Below are 15,467 nucleotides of genomic sequence, written 5' to 3'. Positions count from 1 at the left end.
TACTTATATCAACATTCCTGCAATCGCACCCGTAAATAACATAGCTCCCACAGTGAATCCAACCTTCCATGGCACAGCGTCAGCTTGGTAAATTCCAACAGCCGCATTAGTGCTTGTCGAGCTCGTGGTCGCTGTTGCAGCCCTGGAAGTCCCAGTTCTCGATAGAGCAGTTGTAATTGTAGCAGTGTTTGAAGACCTTTCTGCTGTACTTTCTGCTATGGTATCACTTGCAGTTTCTGATGCCGTGCTTTCACTGTCCGTTGTTGTAGCGGTAGTCGTTTGCTCAGTAGCTGTTGTGCCAGCAAGACATGCCGAGCAGAGTCCCGTAGTCTTTGCTAACTCTCTGGCGCGATCGACGTCATTTGGAGAGGCTAGCAGGTCGGTACCGGTGCATGCAGCATTACCAAACTCTGAAGCAAGGCAGTCTAATAGATCTTTGCCACTTGGGCCATCTTCGACAATGGGGCAGTAGACAAGGCATACACGAGCTCCGGAATTAAAAGCCTGAGCTATAGGAGCAGGACCACAGCATTTCTTAAATCCAGCAATTGCTCGGTCAACGTTATTGCTGTCGATGAAACAAGAACCGTTGGGAACAAGTTGTTGTCCAGAAGGGATATGACAAATAGACATATTGATGACGGTATTGGAAGTAGAGGGAGCGCGGGTGAATTTTACCGATTTACTTCTCAGGTAATTGTAGAAATGCGGTTAATTAGAATAGGATAAATGATTGCTTTATTGCTCAGCTTTGCTGTGCCGTACAGACTTTGCGATGGGAGAAAAAGAAGAGCCAGCCAGATCAAACAAATATATATGTCTTGCAATCTTAGCTTAGTCAACTCTTTTTGAGATAATCGGAGTGTTCTAACGTCCTACGATTCAAAACAATGAAGATAAAGTCCGAGGCTTGTCTTGAGTAAGCTGACATCGACTGAGCTTTAGGCTGACTTTGGGTTAAGAGTGTTGAATAATTGTGCCTAATAGCTCAAGAATGGCTACTGAGCTGAAAATAGTTGCCAGGAACAAGTGGCGATTACCCACTTTGGCGGCTGTGACACGTTTTAGGCCTTATCTAGAAGCAAGACAGCTCTTCAAATTAATGTCTATAATAATCAACACCCCCACCTATAAACTCCGTGCCATGCTATGATTGTAATAAAAGATTTCAGAAACAGAGTTCTAAGAAGAAAGGGGGTCAAAGGCAAGTGAATTCATTCGTTAAAGATATACTTTTTACGGGTTGAAAAGCTGTCAAATAAGCCTATTACTGTAAGATATATTTAGAAGCCGAGAGATTTTTTGCGGACAACAATGTTCAAGCTATGCAACGTGACGGTTTTGGTTAAATAGAAGACATATTAATCCTAATTCTAAATGCTGAACACCCATGCCCAACATTAAGCCTTGCCGCTAAAGCAAATTAAAGAAGTATCGTCATACAACACTACTACTGAGTTTAGTGTGTTTAGGATGAGATACTATGAGTTTAGAGTTTAGCTTTGCTATGATATATGTACTAGGTACCTATCTTGGGTCCCTCTAGCAGTGTGAAATTATGGTATCTAGAATGCATTAGAATAATTGCTGTCGTCAGCTTCTGAGCATCATGTGTCAGTTGTAAGATAACCCTAGTCATATTATGGCATTCACACTTGATTGTTGGCTTTTGGGCAAAAAAGAAAAGGTGTTCATTTCCGCTAATGAGTTAATTGAGAGAAAACATATTGATATACACAGGGCAATAGTATCGAGATTTCTCGCCTCTTAGCTTTTATGAGTAACATGACAGGAAACCTTACCCAGGTACTAGCCAAGGTTGCTACTAGATGTGGCGTAAGTCATGAATTACGAATCCTCCGCAATTCCCAGATAATGCTGAATGTATAGAACACTATGTGTCAGAAAATAGCCCCAAGAACACGCATTGGATTTACCAAGTTGGTAGAGACACTTAAGAGCTGCAAGTATGACATAGGGCGGTTGTCTTGCCAGCCAAAATGACGAAGTCTACCCATGTGATATACCATACACATTATATATTATTTTCAAGAAATTTCAAGATAGCAATTATCCTTTCATCCTCAAATCTGCGACCAATGATCTGCAGGCCTATGGGTAAATCGTGGAATAGCTCGGGGTTGTCTATAGTTACATATTAAGCTTCCCTCCTATATCTACAGGTACCCCACCTTTTAGGTGCCTAACCACTAAAAACCCTTACTCTGTTTAACTAGCTATTAAATAAAATAACTATAATTTTTACTTTTACAGTCTTATCTAAGGACTTTAGAGAGATAAAAATGTTTATAAACCCTTTAGATACTTAGAATAGAATAAACCCTATTGCCCTTAGATTTATAATAGCTCCTTAACTTTAGAAAGAAGTAACCCCCTTAGGCCTAAGAATAAGTAAAACTATAGTTTTTCTTTTTATCCCTAAGAAGAAAAAATACTTTAGAGAAGCTATTAGTATAAATAAAATACCCTTACCTAGCTTTAATAAGGTAAGATTAAGCTTAGTAGTAATAATAATTATAATATAAATAGCCTTAAGAGGCTTTATTACCTTTATTTTTAGTAATATAAAAAAAGCTATTAACCTAAGTAATAAAAAAAAATCCCTTACTAAAAATAAAATTATAAGTTAAATTAATAAAATTAATATATAGTAATAAGCTAAATAAGATATAATATTAAATATAGCTATAGTTATTAACTTTTACTTAGTATAATATATATTTTAATTTTCCTTAGTAATAGTAAAATAAGTTTAGTTATACTTAAATATTATATTTAAAAACTTTATTACTTTTTATATTAACCCTAGGGGGAGATTTAGAAACCCTAAGAAATTAGGTAGTAAGGAAAAAGCTGCCTAATTAATTAAAATAGCGTTAGCTAATATATTTTATAATAAAGGAGATAAATTAAATAATGCTAAATACCCTATTATAATAGAAGCTTTTATAACTATTAGAAAAGTAAGTTAAAAGGACTTTAAAGTTATATAGGTATAAGTTATATTATAAAATACTACTTATAATAAAAAGCTATAAAAAGATAATAATATTTAAAAAAATCCTATTTTTAATAGTAAAGGGCTAGCCCCTGCTAATAAAAAATAAAATAAAAATAAAGCTATACTAAATAGCTAAAAACTTAATAACTGTATTTTTATTTAAGTCCCCCTAGACTATAACTAAAGAAAAATAATAGCTATTAATATTAAATAAGAACTAATTAACTTTATAAAACTTAGAGTTAAGGATATTACTTACTTTTAAAAAGTATAATTAAGCTTTACTTTTTAAGTAAGAGATTAAAATATTAAAAATAAAATTATTACCCTTAAGCTAGTTATAAAAAATAATAATTTAAAAATTAAAAAGGTATATATATAAAAGGTTTTTTTTATATATAGTATACTAAAGTCTTATATAAATATAAGTAGGATTTATATTATAAATATATTAATCCTTAAAAAGGTATATATTAGGGCTAGAGCTAAAAACTTATTAATAGCCTATTATAAGGCCTTTTTTAAAGAATTCCTTAATATATATAAATACTTTATATTATTTAAGGAAAATATTAAACTTAACTTTAAACTCTTTAATATTTTTTATTTAGCAGAAACTTAAATTTAATTACCCTAGGTTACTTAATACTAAAAATACCTTAGGTTTTATAACCCCTAGAATTATACTAAAACTAAGAAATATTATAAATATAGTAAACTATTTTATAAGTATATTAATAATATAATAAACTACTTATTACCCCCTTAATATACTAACTATAATAATTTTTATACTTTAGACTTTTTAAAATACTTTACTAAATTAGTTATTAAAAATAAAAAAAAAGTCTAAGTTACTAAAGCCTAACTTTAAGTAATTTAAAAACTAGGCTAGTAGAAATATAATAAAGTTAATTTACCTAAACCTAAATTACCCCCTAGCCTAGCCCTTAATACTAAAAAAGTATTTAACCCAGGGACTTAAATAAGTCCCTGCCTATAATTATTAATCTTTAGTTTAGTATTACTTTTCCCCCCCTAAGCTTTAGCTTAAAAAATTATTATTAAAGTTAACTTAAATAAGGAAAACCTTTATAAAGGAATCTCCCCCGCTAGGTTAATAGTTTATATAGCTAGCTTAAATAGTAAAAAGAAAAATAAAAGTATTAAAGAGAATAAAAATATATTTAACGCCCCCCCTAGAATTAATAAACCCCTTAATATAAGCTTATAAATAATAAGCTTTATTATAACTACTAAAGAAATACTAGCCTTAAAATTTTCTAAGTTAATATTAAAAAGTCTAGTTTTTATTAAAATATTACCCTATTACTAATATAAAAAAGTAGCTATAATATTATATTAATTTAGGAACCCTATATTTAATAAAATAAAGTATTAAATAAAAGGTAAATTAAGAATTATCCTAGATATTAAATATATAACTCCCTAAATAGTTAAAGGGATACTAGACCTTTAGTTCTTATATTTATTAGAATTTCCCTAAACTTTTTTAGTAAATAACTCTTTTCCCTAAGCTTAAAAAATAAATATATATATTAAATAAAGGTATATAGTTATATTATTATTAATATTTACTAAAGGGCTTTAGTAAACTTAGCTATAAAAACCCTTATTAAATAAGGTCTTCCTTCCCCCTACTTAATTATTATAAGTAATTTTAATATTTTATACTAACTTTAAAAATTAGGCAGGGGTATAGACCTAGTAGGTAATAAAATTATAAAATAAGTAAAAAAATATAATCTCCTCCTAGCCTTAATAAATACACCTACCTAATACTTAGGAAAATATATTAACTTAGTTTTTATAAACTACCTTATATTAACTAGGGTTAAATACTTCTTTAATATAAGGTTAGACTATTATATAATAATTATAAATTTACCTAAGTTTCTTAAGATAACCCTAGGGGTAGGGAAAAAATATATTTTATTAAAATACTAAGAAAACTTTAGCTAACTTATATACTCCTTTACTTAAACCCTCCCTATAGTTAATTTAATTATACTATTAAAAACTAACTTTAATAAATATACTAAGGCCCTATAGGACTTTTTTAAATAAGTTATAAAAGGGGCTAGTAAGATTAAATATTAGAATAGTTATAGTATACTATAGTAATTAAAAAAATATAAAATAGCTTATAAAGCCTATAAAGAAGTAGTAAATAGCTCCCCTGCCTAAGAAGAAGCTTATAAAACCCTTAAAAATATTATATACTATAATAAGTAAGCTTACTAAGATAAAATTATAGTAGAAGCTAGTGTTATTAAAAATATTTAGTTAGTAACTAAGTAGTATAAAGTAATAGACTATTTTTAACTACCTTTTTTAATAAATAGGGATAAAAGTATTTTAAACCCTATAGAGAGAGTAATTTTCTTTAAAAATAGACTCCTTAAGTATAAAATAATAAAGGAGAATATTTTAAACTTATAAGAAAAGGATTTTTTTATTAATAAAAGTATTTACTAAGACTAAATAGTATTAAAATTAAAGGCTAAGAAAGCTATAATAGGGTTAAGAAATACTATACCTAGCGTAAATAATATTTTTATTACCTTTTTATAACTTACTTAGCCTATTATTAATAAGTATATAATTAATCTTTTTTATAAATACTTAATAATAAAATATTACTTACTCCCTTTTTAAAACATAAAGATTATTATTATCCTTAAGCTTAAGAAGCTAAAGAAAGTATATATTATATATAAAGGCTATAAACCTATCTTCCTACTCTTTTACATAAGTAAAAGCCTTAAAAAACTTTTAGTTAAAAAAGTCTCCTTTTTAATAATAAAATATAAAATATTACTAAAATAATACTTTAGGGCTTTTTTAAAAAGGTTTATAATAAATTTAGTTACCTACCTACTTTATAATACTAAAGTTACCCTAGCCTAAGGCTTTATTATTTTTCTTTTTATATTTAATATTTCTAGCGTTTTTAATATTATTATATATAACTACCTAATATATAAACTTAGAAAATAAAAATAGCCCCTTTTTTTTATAAAATAAGTTAACTTTTTTATAAGTAATTATAAGGCTTTTATTTAAAATAACTATAGGATTACCTTTTTAAAAATAAAGCTAAAATATAAAGCCTTATAAAGATCCTTTATCTTTTTTATTATTTTTATATTTTATTTCTCCCTTAGCCTAAGGCTTAATAATCTTAATACCTACTTTAGGTATATAAATAATATTAATATTATAGTAGTAGGGGCTAATACTAAAGAAACTGCTTAAAAGCTTTAGTAGGAATTAGAAAATATCCTAAACTAAGGTAATAGGAACGCGGTTTTCTTTAACCTAAATAAAGCTAAACTTATATACTTTTATAAAATTAGATCTTAAGTATATAATAAAAAAGTAAACTTTAAAGGAAAAACTATAGCCCCCTAGGACTTAGTCTACTAGCTAAAAATATACTTAAACTTATAACTTTTTTTTAAAAAGTATTTTAGGATTATAAAAAAAAAAGCCCTTAAAGTAACTAACTTTTTAAAATTTTTAAATAAAATATAAAAAGGATTTCTACTAAATATAGTAGTTATAGTAACTAAGGCTTATATTACTTCTATAATTTTATATAAGACAGAGGCTTTTTAACTTAGTAAAAATAAATAAAGCGTAATAAACTTAAATAAATAAGTAAAAATAGGCTTAGCAAGATTAACTATAATTCTAAAACCCCTTTTTAAAATAGTAGCTAAAGTAGTTATCCCTATATAAAAAATTACTAACCTTTTTATTATATATAGAAAATTAAAAGTCCCCCTAGTGTTAGTATAAATAATATAGACTAAACTTTATATAGTAGTTTACTATATAGGTTTAAATAGAAACTACTTAATTAGTAAATATATTAATAAAAAACTCCCCCTTAGAGTTCCCTTTACTTATTTATAATATACTATAGCCTTAGTAAAGAAAATAATTTAACTTTTTTTTTTATTAAAAATAATAAAGTAGTCTAAGTAGGCTTAAATTTTAAAAGCTTACTAAAGTTAAAAGTAGTAGAAAAATACCTAGGATTATTAAATAGCCTTCTTAAATCTACTTTTTTTACTTACTTAAATAACTTATAGGATAAATAAGGTAATATAGGCTAAGGAGTAGTTATATATTATAACTTTAAAAGAACTATTATATATAGTTCTTTTACTAACGCGGAGGTTTATAACACTAAGGTAATAAGTACCTTTAAAGTTATAAAGCTAGCTAAAGTATACGCTTTTATAAACCTAAATATTTAAGAAATTCTACTTTTTTTAAATAACTTAATAATAGTAAATAAAATACTAAGGCTAACTTCTGCTTTATCCTAAGGAGCTTATATAAGATTATATTAAATTACCTAGAGATTATTCCTATAGGTAATTATAAAAGTAGCCTAGGTCCTAGGCTATAAGGATATATTAAAAAATAAAAAAGCTAACTAATTAGTAAAAAAGGGTTTAAAACTCCCCTACTACTTAAGAAATTACTTTACTATTACCTTTATTAAAAAGTAAGTAAAAAAAAAATATAAAAAAATATAAAATAATAACTAAAATAATAACTACTTAGAGTTTTATAAAGTAAGTAAATAGGGTTTTTATAAAGCCCCTTTTATACCCCTGGAACTATATCTCCTATACCTAACCCTATATAGGCTATTAACTAAAAAATTTAAATATAGGGATTTTATAAAATACTATAAGAGATTTAAATATAATACTAAGCCTGTTTATAAGTATAGTAAGCCTAAGATATAAAGGTATTTTATAAAGTATTATATAATAGCCCCCTTCCTCCTTAATATACTAAAAAGGGAAGTATACTTTAAAACTACTTATATTTAATACCTTTTTAATAATAGGAAATATAAAGATTTTTAGAAATTAGTAAAGGAGATAAGCTTATACAGCCCCCCCCCTATAGAAATAAATATATAAAATAAAATTAATACTTCCCTATTTCCTTTATTATACTAAAATATAGTAAATACCTAATTTAAACTTAGCGGCTTCTACTGTCTTAGTGCCTAAATAAGGATTTATGTAACTAGCTTACTTAGTAAACGTTAATAATAAAACAAATAAACAAATAAATAAACAAACTATAGTTATATATTGTTAGTTCACACTCGGTGATTAATTAGCGTACCTGTGTTAAGCGAATCACTCACATAATTGCCAATTCTCTTTGTCTAAGCCACTTAGAAATCGTTTCCGCTTGTCTCTAACGTCAATATTCTTATCAACTCTTCCAGCAGGGAAAGTCAGCGCAGGATAGTCTAGTAGATTCCACACTGCAGTGTATGTCCAGTACTTGGCAGTATTGTGTTCAGTGGCCACCCCAGGTGCAACGGGACATATAATGGCATCCACAGTATTCTCCCAAGATCCTGAAGCTTCATCCCAGCGTCCCGTCTTATTCCAGTGCTGTAAATACTCCAGTCGGAATTCCTCTCGCTCTTCCAGCCAGTATTCAAGCTCACTGCGGCTTAATTTCTTCACTCCTGGATTCTTTTTCATGATCCAATCAGTTAAGGGCAGCCATGGCTCTCCCGACTGGGCCATGACTGCGATATCAGCGTCGCCACCATCAGTGAAATATAAGCTTGAAACAATTGCCCACGCCTCGTCATGCTTATATACCGGAAAATTAACCACTTCCACATGCGACAATCCACTCACTTTATCTGCGAACTCTCTCAGCACCCTCTGCACCGGTGGATGTGGCTGGACGATCTCATCTTGCCATATTATCCCCAAGCGCAATGGCTTCTCTGCGATTGGATTTATCGATACCGCGCTCCATGGCAAGGGTATGAGTGCTGGCTCGACTTTCCACGATTCTGCGGCGACAACTACCCTCATAAACAGCTCCAATACTTCCAAGTTGACGCCCATCGGCCCCAACACCGTTACTATTGGGTCTGCTCCCGGTGGAGTACTGCTCCAGCCAGTCGTTGGCACTCGAAAAGACGTTGGTTTTAACCCGTAAATCCCACATGCAGCAGCCGGGACACGAATTGACCCACCCACGTCACTTCCTATACCCAGGACGGAGCCGCGCAATGCTATCAGCGCCCCTTCGCCACCAGACGATCCACCTGAAGACAGAGCAATGTGAGAATACGGATTTGTGGTGACTCCGAATATGTTTGAAGCACATTCAAGCTGCATCATGCTCTGAGGCTCTGTTGTCCGAGCATGGACAATGGCACCGGCTCGCGTGAGAATTTGCACCACTAATGCATCAGAGACAGGGCGGGTGTGTGAGTGGAATAAGGCACAATAACCAGAGGCAAGTGGTCTATGGGCAATACCAATATGGGATTTGACGCTGATGGGTAGACCGTGAAGAGGCCCAACGGGGACGGAGCCTTGAGAAAAGTGGTTATCAAGCTCTACAGCTCGAGAAATAGCTCGTTGAGGAAGAAGTTCGGTTAGACAGTTCGTCTATGAATAGAAATCAGTACACAATGCTAGATCCATGGATACGGGACACGTTTTTAGAAGACTTACGAGCTTCTGGGCAGCTACAGCTCTTTCCAGGAAGGCTTGAACAACTTCCTGAGCTGATAGCTGCCCATTGGATATTAGATCTATAAGCTGTTGTGGAGACAGAGATGTTATCCGAATGTTTGCCTCCGACAAAGCCTTTTCCGGAATATTGATGACGTTTGTTGGAAGCTGCAGTGGCAGTCGAACAGTTGTTCCAACATCAGCCAAGGTTTGGTCACGAAGGGCTTGAGCTTCATAGGCAATTTCTTTCCAATCTGGTGTTCGTTTTGGAGGTTTCGATGCCGGCATATTGAAGTCGTGACTCACGAAATGAAATGCCTATATGACCTCGTAGATCAAAGGTTCACAATTACATGTACGGAGTATATTGCGCACAATGCTTTAGCTAGAGAATGAAGGTGAGCTTCGCAGCAGTGAATGATGACATAATACTGACTTTATGCTCCGTGATTTAATTACTCTGCTATGTACACTGTCGTATTACCTCGCAAAATTCGCCTATGGGTCTCTACGTTTTTTTCGCTTAATTATATAAACACAGTTAGCTGATTACTACCCTTGGAAAATAGTGGCCCAAAAGCTGGAGAGACCCATAGGCGAATTTTGCGAGGTAATACGGCGTAACCTCGCGACATTCGTTTGTGGGTATCTGCAGCGTTTAGGACACCATTTACTAGAGATAGTAATAATAATAATAATAATATTACTCTAGATAGCTAGTTAACTAACAGTAGCTATTTTTAATCCCTCTGCGTATTTCCTTATAGTAGGAAAAACCCTCTGTAGAAAACCTATACCTGCTACCGGGATAAAAACCTCTATGCTCCCTTTCTACTGCTAAAGCAGTCTATACCCTGCTATAGTTCGCGGCTATAGTAGCCCAAATCCGCCCTATTCTTAGCCCTTTAAGGAAGGTTGCCTACTAGTTAAATAAGTAACGTTGGTCAGTCTGTAGCTACTGTAGGCTGTATCTAATGCTTTATATCTTTGTAGTAGCCCCTTGCCGCGGGGGAGGCCTGCTAGCCTAACTTCCCAGATACGCCCCGGGCGGCGCTAGCTCTTGTACTAGACAACGGCCTTAGTTTAATACCGTTAGGCTAGGTCTCTGCTGTCGTGCAGGGTACAGCCCGGTTATATGTTGACTTTGGGCAGCAGCTGTTGGGTCCGGCCTAAGGACCTAAGTGTCGCGGCGTTTTGACTATTTGATAAGCAGGATGGTTAGTCTGCTAGCGCGGGGTCCCCCAGCCGGATTTGAACCGACTGCCTTATGAATACCCGGGGAAATACTGTAAGACCTCCAGGCGTATGCTACTACGCCATGGGGGCAGAGATAGTAATATGCTAACTGTATATGTATAATTAAGCGAAAAAATCATAGAGATCCACCGACGAATTTGCGAGGTTATGCGGTAACATGAGAGTACGTGAATTCACGAATTATATGGAGGAAATGGTTGTGAAGAATACATTACAACTGCAATCACTAAAGAAGAAATAACAAGTTGCAACAGTCACACAATGATTTGAGGCTGCTGAGCCAATCCAGGGTGGTCAGATAAGTAACCAGTAAATATTACAAGAGGATCATCATATTTGATGCAAGATTATACCAATGGCGCCCCATTGGAACATATGGTAAAAGCAAAGAACAGCGTATATGAGGTATTCCATCAAAATCTACTTGCCTGTATTATCTCTAAAAAGTCTAAGTAACATTACTCACTCTATAAAACCTCGATCTTTTCACTATTCCAATTCTAAGGGTTCTCGACTGCCTGAAGCCAATACTGCTTTGAGAAAGTTGCAGTCCAAAATCGTTCCCACATGAAGCCTACTTCGGGATTCGTAGAGTTGGCTTCAACAAATCTTTGCAGGGCCCTTTCGTATGCTTCTCGCGGCTGGCTGTAGATTGTCTCTCGTCGGACAGCAAAGGTACCGCCGTGTGCAGCCCGAATAGCTGGCGGGTGATCCTCCTGTAGCACATAGTTCCAGAACTCCTCAGGTGTGTACGGAGCAAACACCAAAGAACTTAGCTGGCTCGCCGTAATCCACATGCTTTCCTTTGGATCTGTCCAATTGATCTTCGCCCAGTCATCAACGTCGTGGAATAGGGATGGATCAAAGGGATTAACTTCATTCGGGTTGACTTGAAGTGCCACATCAATCATTTGGTTGGTCGAGTTGACGACAGTGCCAATGAGATCATACGGGTTTGCTTGAGAGAATATCATGTAATCCTCTAGTGTATCCCAGTTATTGACGATGTGGTACAAATGCGTATGCCCTTCGCGGCCGATGTTGGGCAGTTCAACGTAGGAGCGGAAAGCGTCGTGGTCGACTGTGTCGTTTGCTTGTGGAATTCCACCCTTGTCATAGACGTAGGAATAATCGGCTCCTGGAAGCCATGGTGTCAAGTCTTCTTTATAACGAGCAACAACAATGCCTAGGCTTGTTGTTGGGATTGCCAATGGAAGCCCAACAGCAGTCGACGCAATGGAACTCATATTGTTGATAATTGGACTTGTTATCCGCTTATAGGAGACTTCGTTTGGGAGAGAGATCTGAAGTAGAAATGCTTTTATTGGAATGGGTAGGTCGAAAAGGAAAAGTTGAAGGATTCTTATATACACAAACAATCACAGCCATCAGGAGAACCTTGTCTCACCAATCGAACTCAAATCGACCGGTCAGCACTAAGCTGCTGGAGCCTCTCCACTCGCATTACATCAAACCCCTTAAAGCCAGTGGAAGAAGCAGATTTGATCATAAGCGGTATACCTATTACTAGTTTTGGACAGGAAGTGGCGATCTTGTTGCGTGGTTCTCAGGGAGGGAGGATAGGATTCACCATGACATAAAACCTTTAGGCCCACTTCAGTGAGCGCAGGTCAAGTCATCAGATCAGGTTATCGATATCTGCAATCTGGATATTATGAGCTGTCAGCTGCATCACTGATCTCAATAAGGGGCCAACGTTGTGAGCTACTCCACAGTACAAGTGACGATATCGTACCGAGACCGTCCTCAGTAGAGATAGCATCAGCCGCCATGTCGTCATCAACACCAGCATTACATAGCTATCGCGTATAAAAAAGTCAATTTAGTTTCATAGTAAATAGACCAACACCAAGATAAGTAGTACGGCATGGAGTCATGGCACTCGAATGTTGTTATGATCTAACCCTCAATCAGCATGCTCTACAAGTAAATATTCGCAACTACTATGGCATAATTAGTGGGGATATAGGTGCATTCCCGCCTGTATACCGTAGACACTCAAGCGAGGTTCTTGTTTTACTTAATTCACTGGAGAGTACATAACCTTTTAGATGCAGTTGTCAGATTTCAATTCGCGTTTTCGAACGAAATGAATGTGATGGAAACTTGCCTTCATAAGTACTTTCATGAAGCATCTCAGGGAATTTTTAATTGTTTACGGAAGAGGATTGAATAGTTGAACTTGTGTTTAGTGGGTTGAACCGGCTGTCCGGACTCTAGGCAGCGCGGCAAGGGTCACAGCGGTCAGCACTAGGCGGGATTTCCACAATTACGTTGTGGTCTTTGCTCTACACAAGTAGTAGTATAGATATCCAGTTAATGAGCGAGTCGAACTACAATATTTCTTCTCCGGACATGAAGATTCCCTTTGGGTAACGCAAATGTACGTCTCAAATTGCTTTTCATTGGCCAGCATGGAAGCCATCGCAGTATTCATCCTACCATGCAACATCTCTCATTCACGTTCTATTTACGGCGAGAGCCCTCATGTCGCCATACCGCCATTGCCGTTGCCGTTGCCTACAGCCGACCTCACCGTGGTACCATATTGTCCCTTGCTCGCCCCACTCGGATGACCGCTATTTTTCCTTGCTCAGGGGCAACTGTAAATGGAGATATCTTTAGTTGAAGGGTCCTCCGAAACAGTACTTGTCTTCCCATAGTTGTTGCTTCATTAATTTCGTGATCGCTACTAGAGAGCCACACGCATAACCAGTAATCAACATGCTTTTTATTTCTTAATCCTGTGAAAAGAGGTGTTCACAAAGTTACGCTTTTCTTGGCAAACTTAAATCTCAAAGATTTGTGTTAAAGGCAAAATGCGATGGAAAGATGCAGCAAATTGTTATAATCATTTCATAGACTGATATCCTCTGGCAGATCAAGGCGTTGATCTGGGCCGGGCAGTGACCTTGAGACCTCTAGGAGTACAATTTATGCTCTCCCAATGGCTAAACTTCTTCTTGTCATCCTCGGAAATACCCCATTCAAAAGCCATCACCAGGGCAGCTATGCAAACGCTCAATTCCATGTAAGCCAGATTGCGCCCAATACAAGCCCTTCCTCCTGATGTAAACGGTAGAACAAAATCCTTCAAGTTTCTTCTTTCTGCATCCGAAAAGTCTGGGTTTTCGGGAAGCCATCGTTCTGGAAGCCATTTCAGCGGCTCTCGAAAGAGGCTTTTGTCTCGGTGCATCATATACACAGAGGAGGAAACGGTCACTCCGGCTGGAACATGATGGCCTGCAATTACAGCTCCGTTTTGAACAATTATTCGTGGGAGATTGAACCGTACTGGAGGCAATAGCCTGAATGTTTCGTCCAGAACTGCTGTCAAAAAAGGTATCTTACTCAGCTCCATGTATGAAGCAATCGGCTGCGATTGTTTTGGCAACGACTCGGTAAGGAGCTTATACAGCTTTTGTTGGCATTCTGGGTGGGATGCAAGCTCATAAATAGTATTGGTAAGTGAGATCTGGATGGTATCATTTCCTGAAAATGTTAGCAAAGATAGACGAGAGCATGCAACACTGTTAACATGTATTTGGCATACCTGCATTTAAAAATGTACCGCACTCTGCAATAAGCTCTGGCAACTCCATAGGAACAGGGCAGATCTTGGTCTTTTGTGTCGGGAAGAAAGAGAAGAAGTCAACGTCATCGGAATCACCCCGTTCCATACGCTTGAAAATGCCATATCTTGCCATTCCTGAAAAATGATCTGCAGCTGCCGTCTGATACAATGGCTTCGTAACAAACCTTGAAATTTGATACAATGGCGGGGGGAGATGTGCACAAAGTGCATTGAATTGCACCCCAGTTTGGAAGCATCGGATCGCTGACACTTTCATGACGCGCCCATCGACGGCCATGGAGTTACAGTCATCGCTCCCGCAATTTAGAAACCCATAGGATGAAGACCATAGCATCTTGGAGATGACATCGTAGGAAAACATGTTCAACCAGGGCTGTATATCAAATACGCCTTCTAAAACCACGTGCTTGTCGTCGTTGGATAAAGCTCCTCCGTTCAGCTTGATACGAATCGCTGCAAGTAGCTCCTCCACCGAGCTTGTCACTTTAGGTTCCATGCTCAGAATGTTTTTTGCTGAAAAAATACTTGACAGATTCTTCCGCTTGATTGAATGCAGCTGGCGATCTGTCGCATCCCCCATGGATGGATTGCCGTTTGCTAAATTATCGTAAAAGATATCCTTGAGAATTGGAGAACCATGACCATATATATCTTTGTATGCCTCTGGAGCCGAGAAGGAGAGTGTTTTAGGACCGACTCGAAGAACAGGGCCGAGCTTTTGGTGTGCCACGTCGAGAGCTTCATACTTTTTGCCCCGAGCATTGTGCCACATCATCCACAAAGGCGACAATGCAGCCGTCAAAGACGGTGAAGGAAATCGGCGTAGACGGTGGACATCGGTAAGGTAGTAGAACACCGAATATAGTAACGTAGCAACTGGTAGCGCAACAAACGCCCCAATGAGGAGTTGAACTAGATATCGTGTCAGATATTGTGTAAGTAAATACACGGTCTTCATGTGGACAGGAGCGCATCCTTTTAACATACTCGTGAAACTCATCACGTATCTCTAAACAATGAAAAC

The 15,467-nt window shown here is 35.7% G+C and overlaps 3 protein-coding genes across 3 annotated transcripts; all 3 read right to left on the bottom strand.

The window, feature by feature from the left end:
* Positions 1-8,217: 8,217 nt before the first annotated feature.
* Positions 8,218-9,858, bottom strand: Triagg1_5505 (uncharacterized protein; the record flags this gene model as incomplete). Its single annotated transcript, XM_062900027.1, has 2 exons — positions 8,218-9,504; positions 9,571-9,858. 2 exons carry the CDS (start codon positions 9,856-9,858, stop codon positions 8,218-8,220), a joined length of 1,575 nt encoding a protein of 524 aa, XP_062755626.1.
* Positions 9,859-11,327: 1,469 nt separating this feature from the next.
* On the bottom strand, positions 11,328-12,074 carry Triagg1_5504 (uncharacterized protein; the record flags this gene model as incomplete). Its single annotated transcript, XM_062900026.1, has 1 exon — positions 11,328-12,074. The coding sequence occupies one exon, from the start codon at positions 12,072-12,074 to the stop codon at positions 11,328-11,330; it is 747 nt and encodes a 248-aa protein (XP_062755625.1).
* A 1,655-nt stretch (positions 12,075-13,729) lies between these two features.
* Triagg1_5503 (uncharacterized protein) lies at positions 13,730-15,443 on the bottom strand (the record flags this gene model as incomplete). The annotated part of the gene is made up of 4 exons (XM_062900025.1): positions 13,730-14,142; positions 14,200-14,340; positions 14,402-15,355; positions 15,431-15,443. 4 exons carry the CDS (start codon positions 15,441-15,443, stop codon positions 13,730-13,732), a joined length of 1,521 nt encoding a protein of 506 aa, XP_062755624.1.
* Positions 15,444-15,467: the final 24 nt, after the last annotated feature.

Source organism: Trichoderma aggressivum (assembly GCF_033847375.1).
Source record: "Trichoderma aggressivum f. europaeum strain CBS 100526 chromosome Unknown scaffold_019, whole genome shotgun sequence".
Classification (NCBI taxonomy): domain Eukaryota; kingdom Fungi; phylum Ascomycota; class Sordariomycetes; order Hypocreales; family Hypocreaceae; genus Trichoderma; species Trichoderma aggressivum.
Note: the sequence above shows the minus strand (reverse complement) of the source record. Positions and strands in the feature narration are given on the sequence as shown.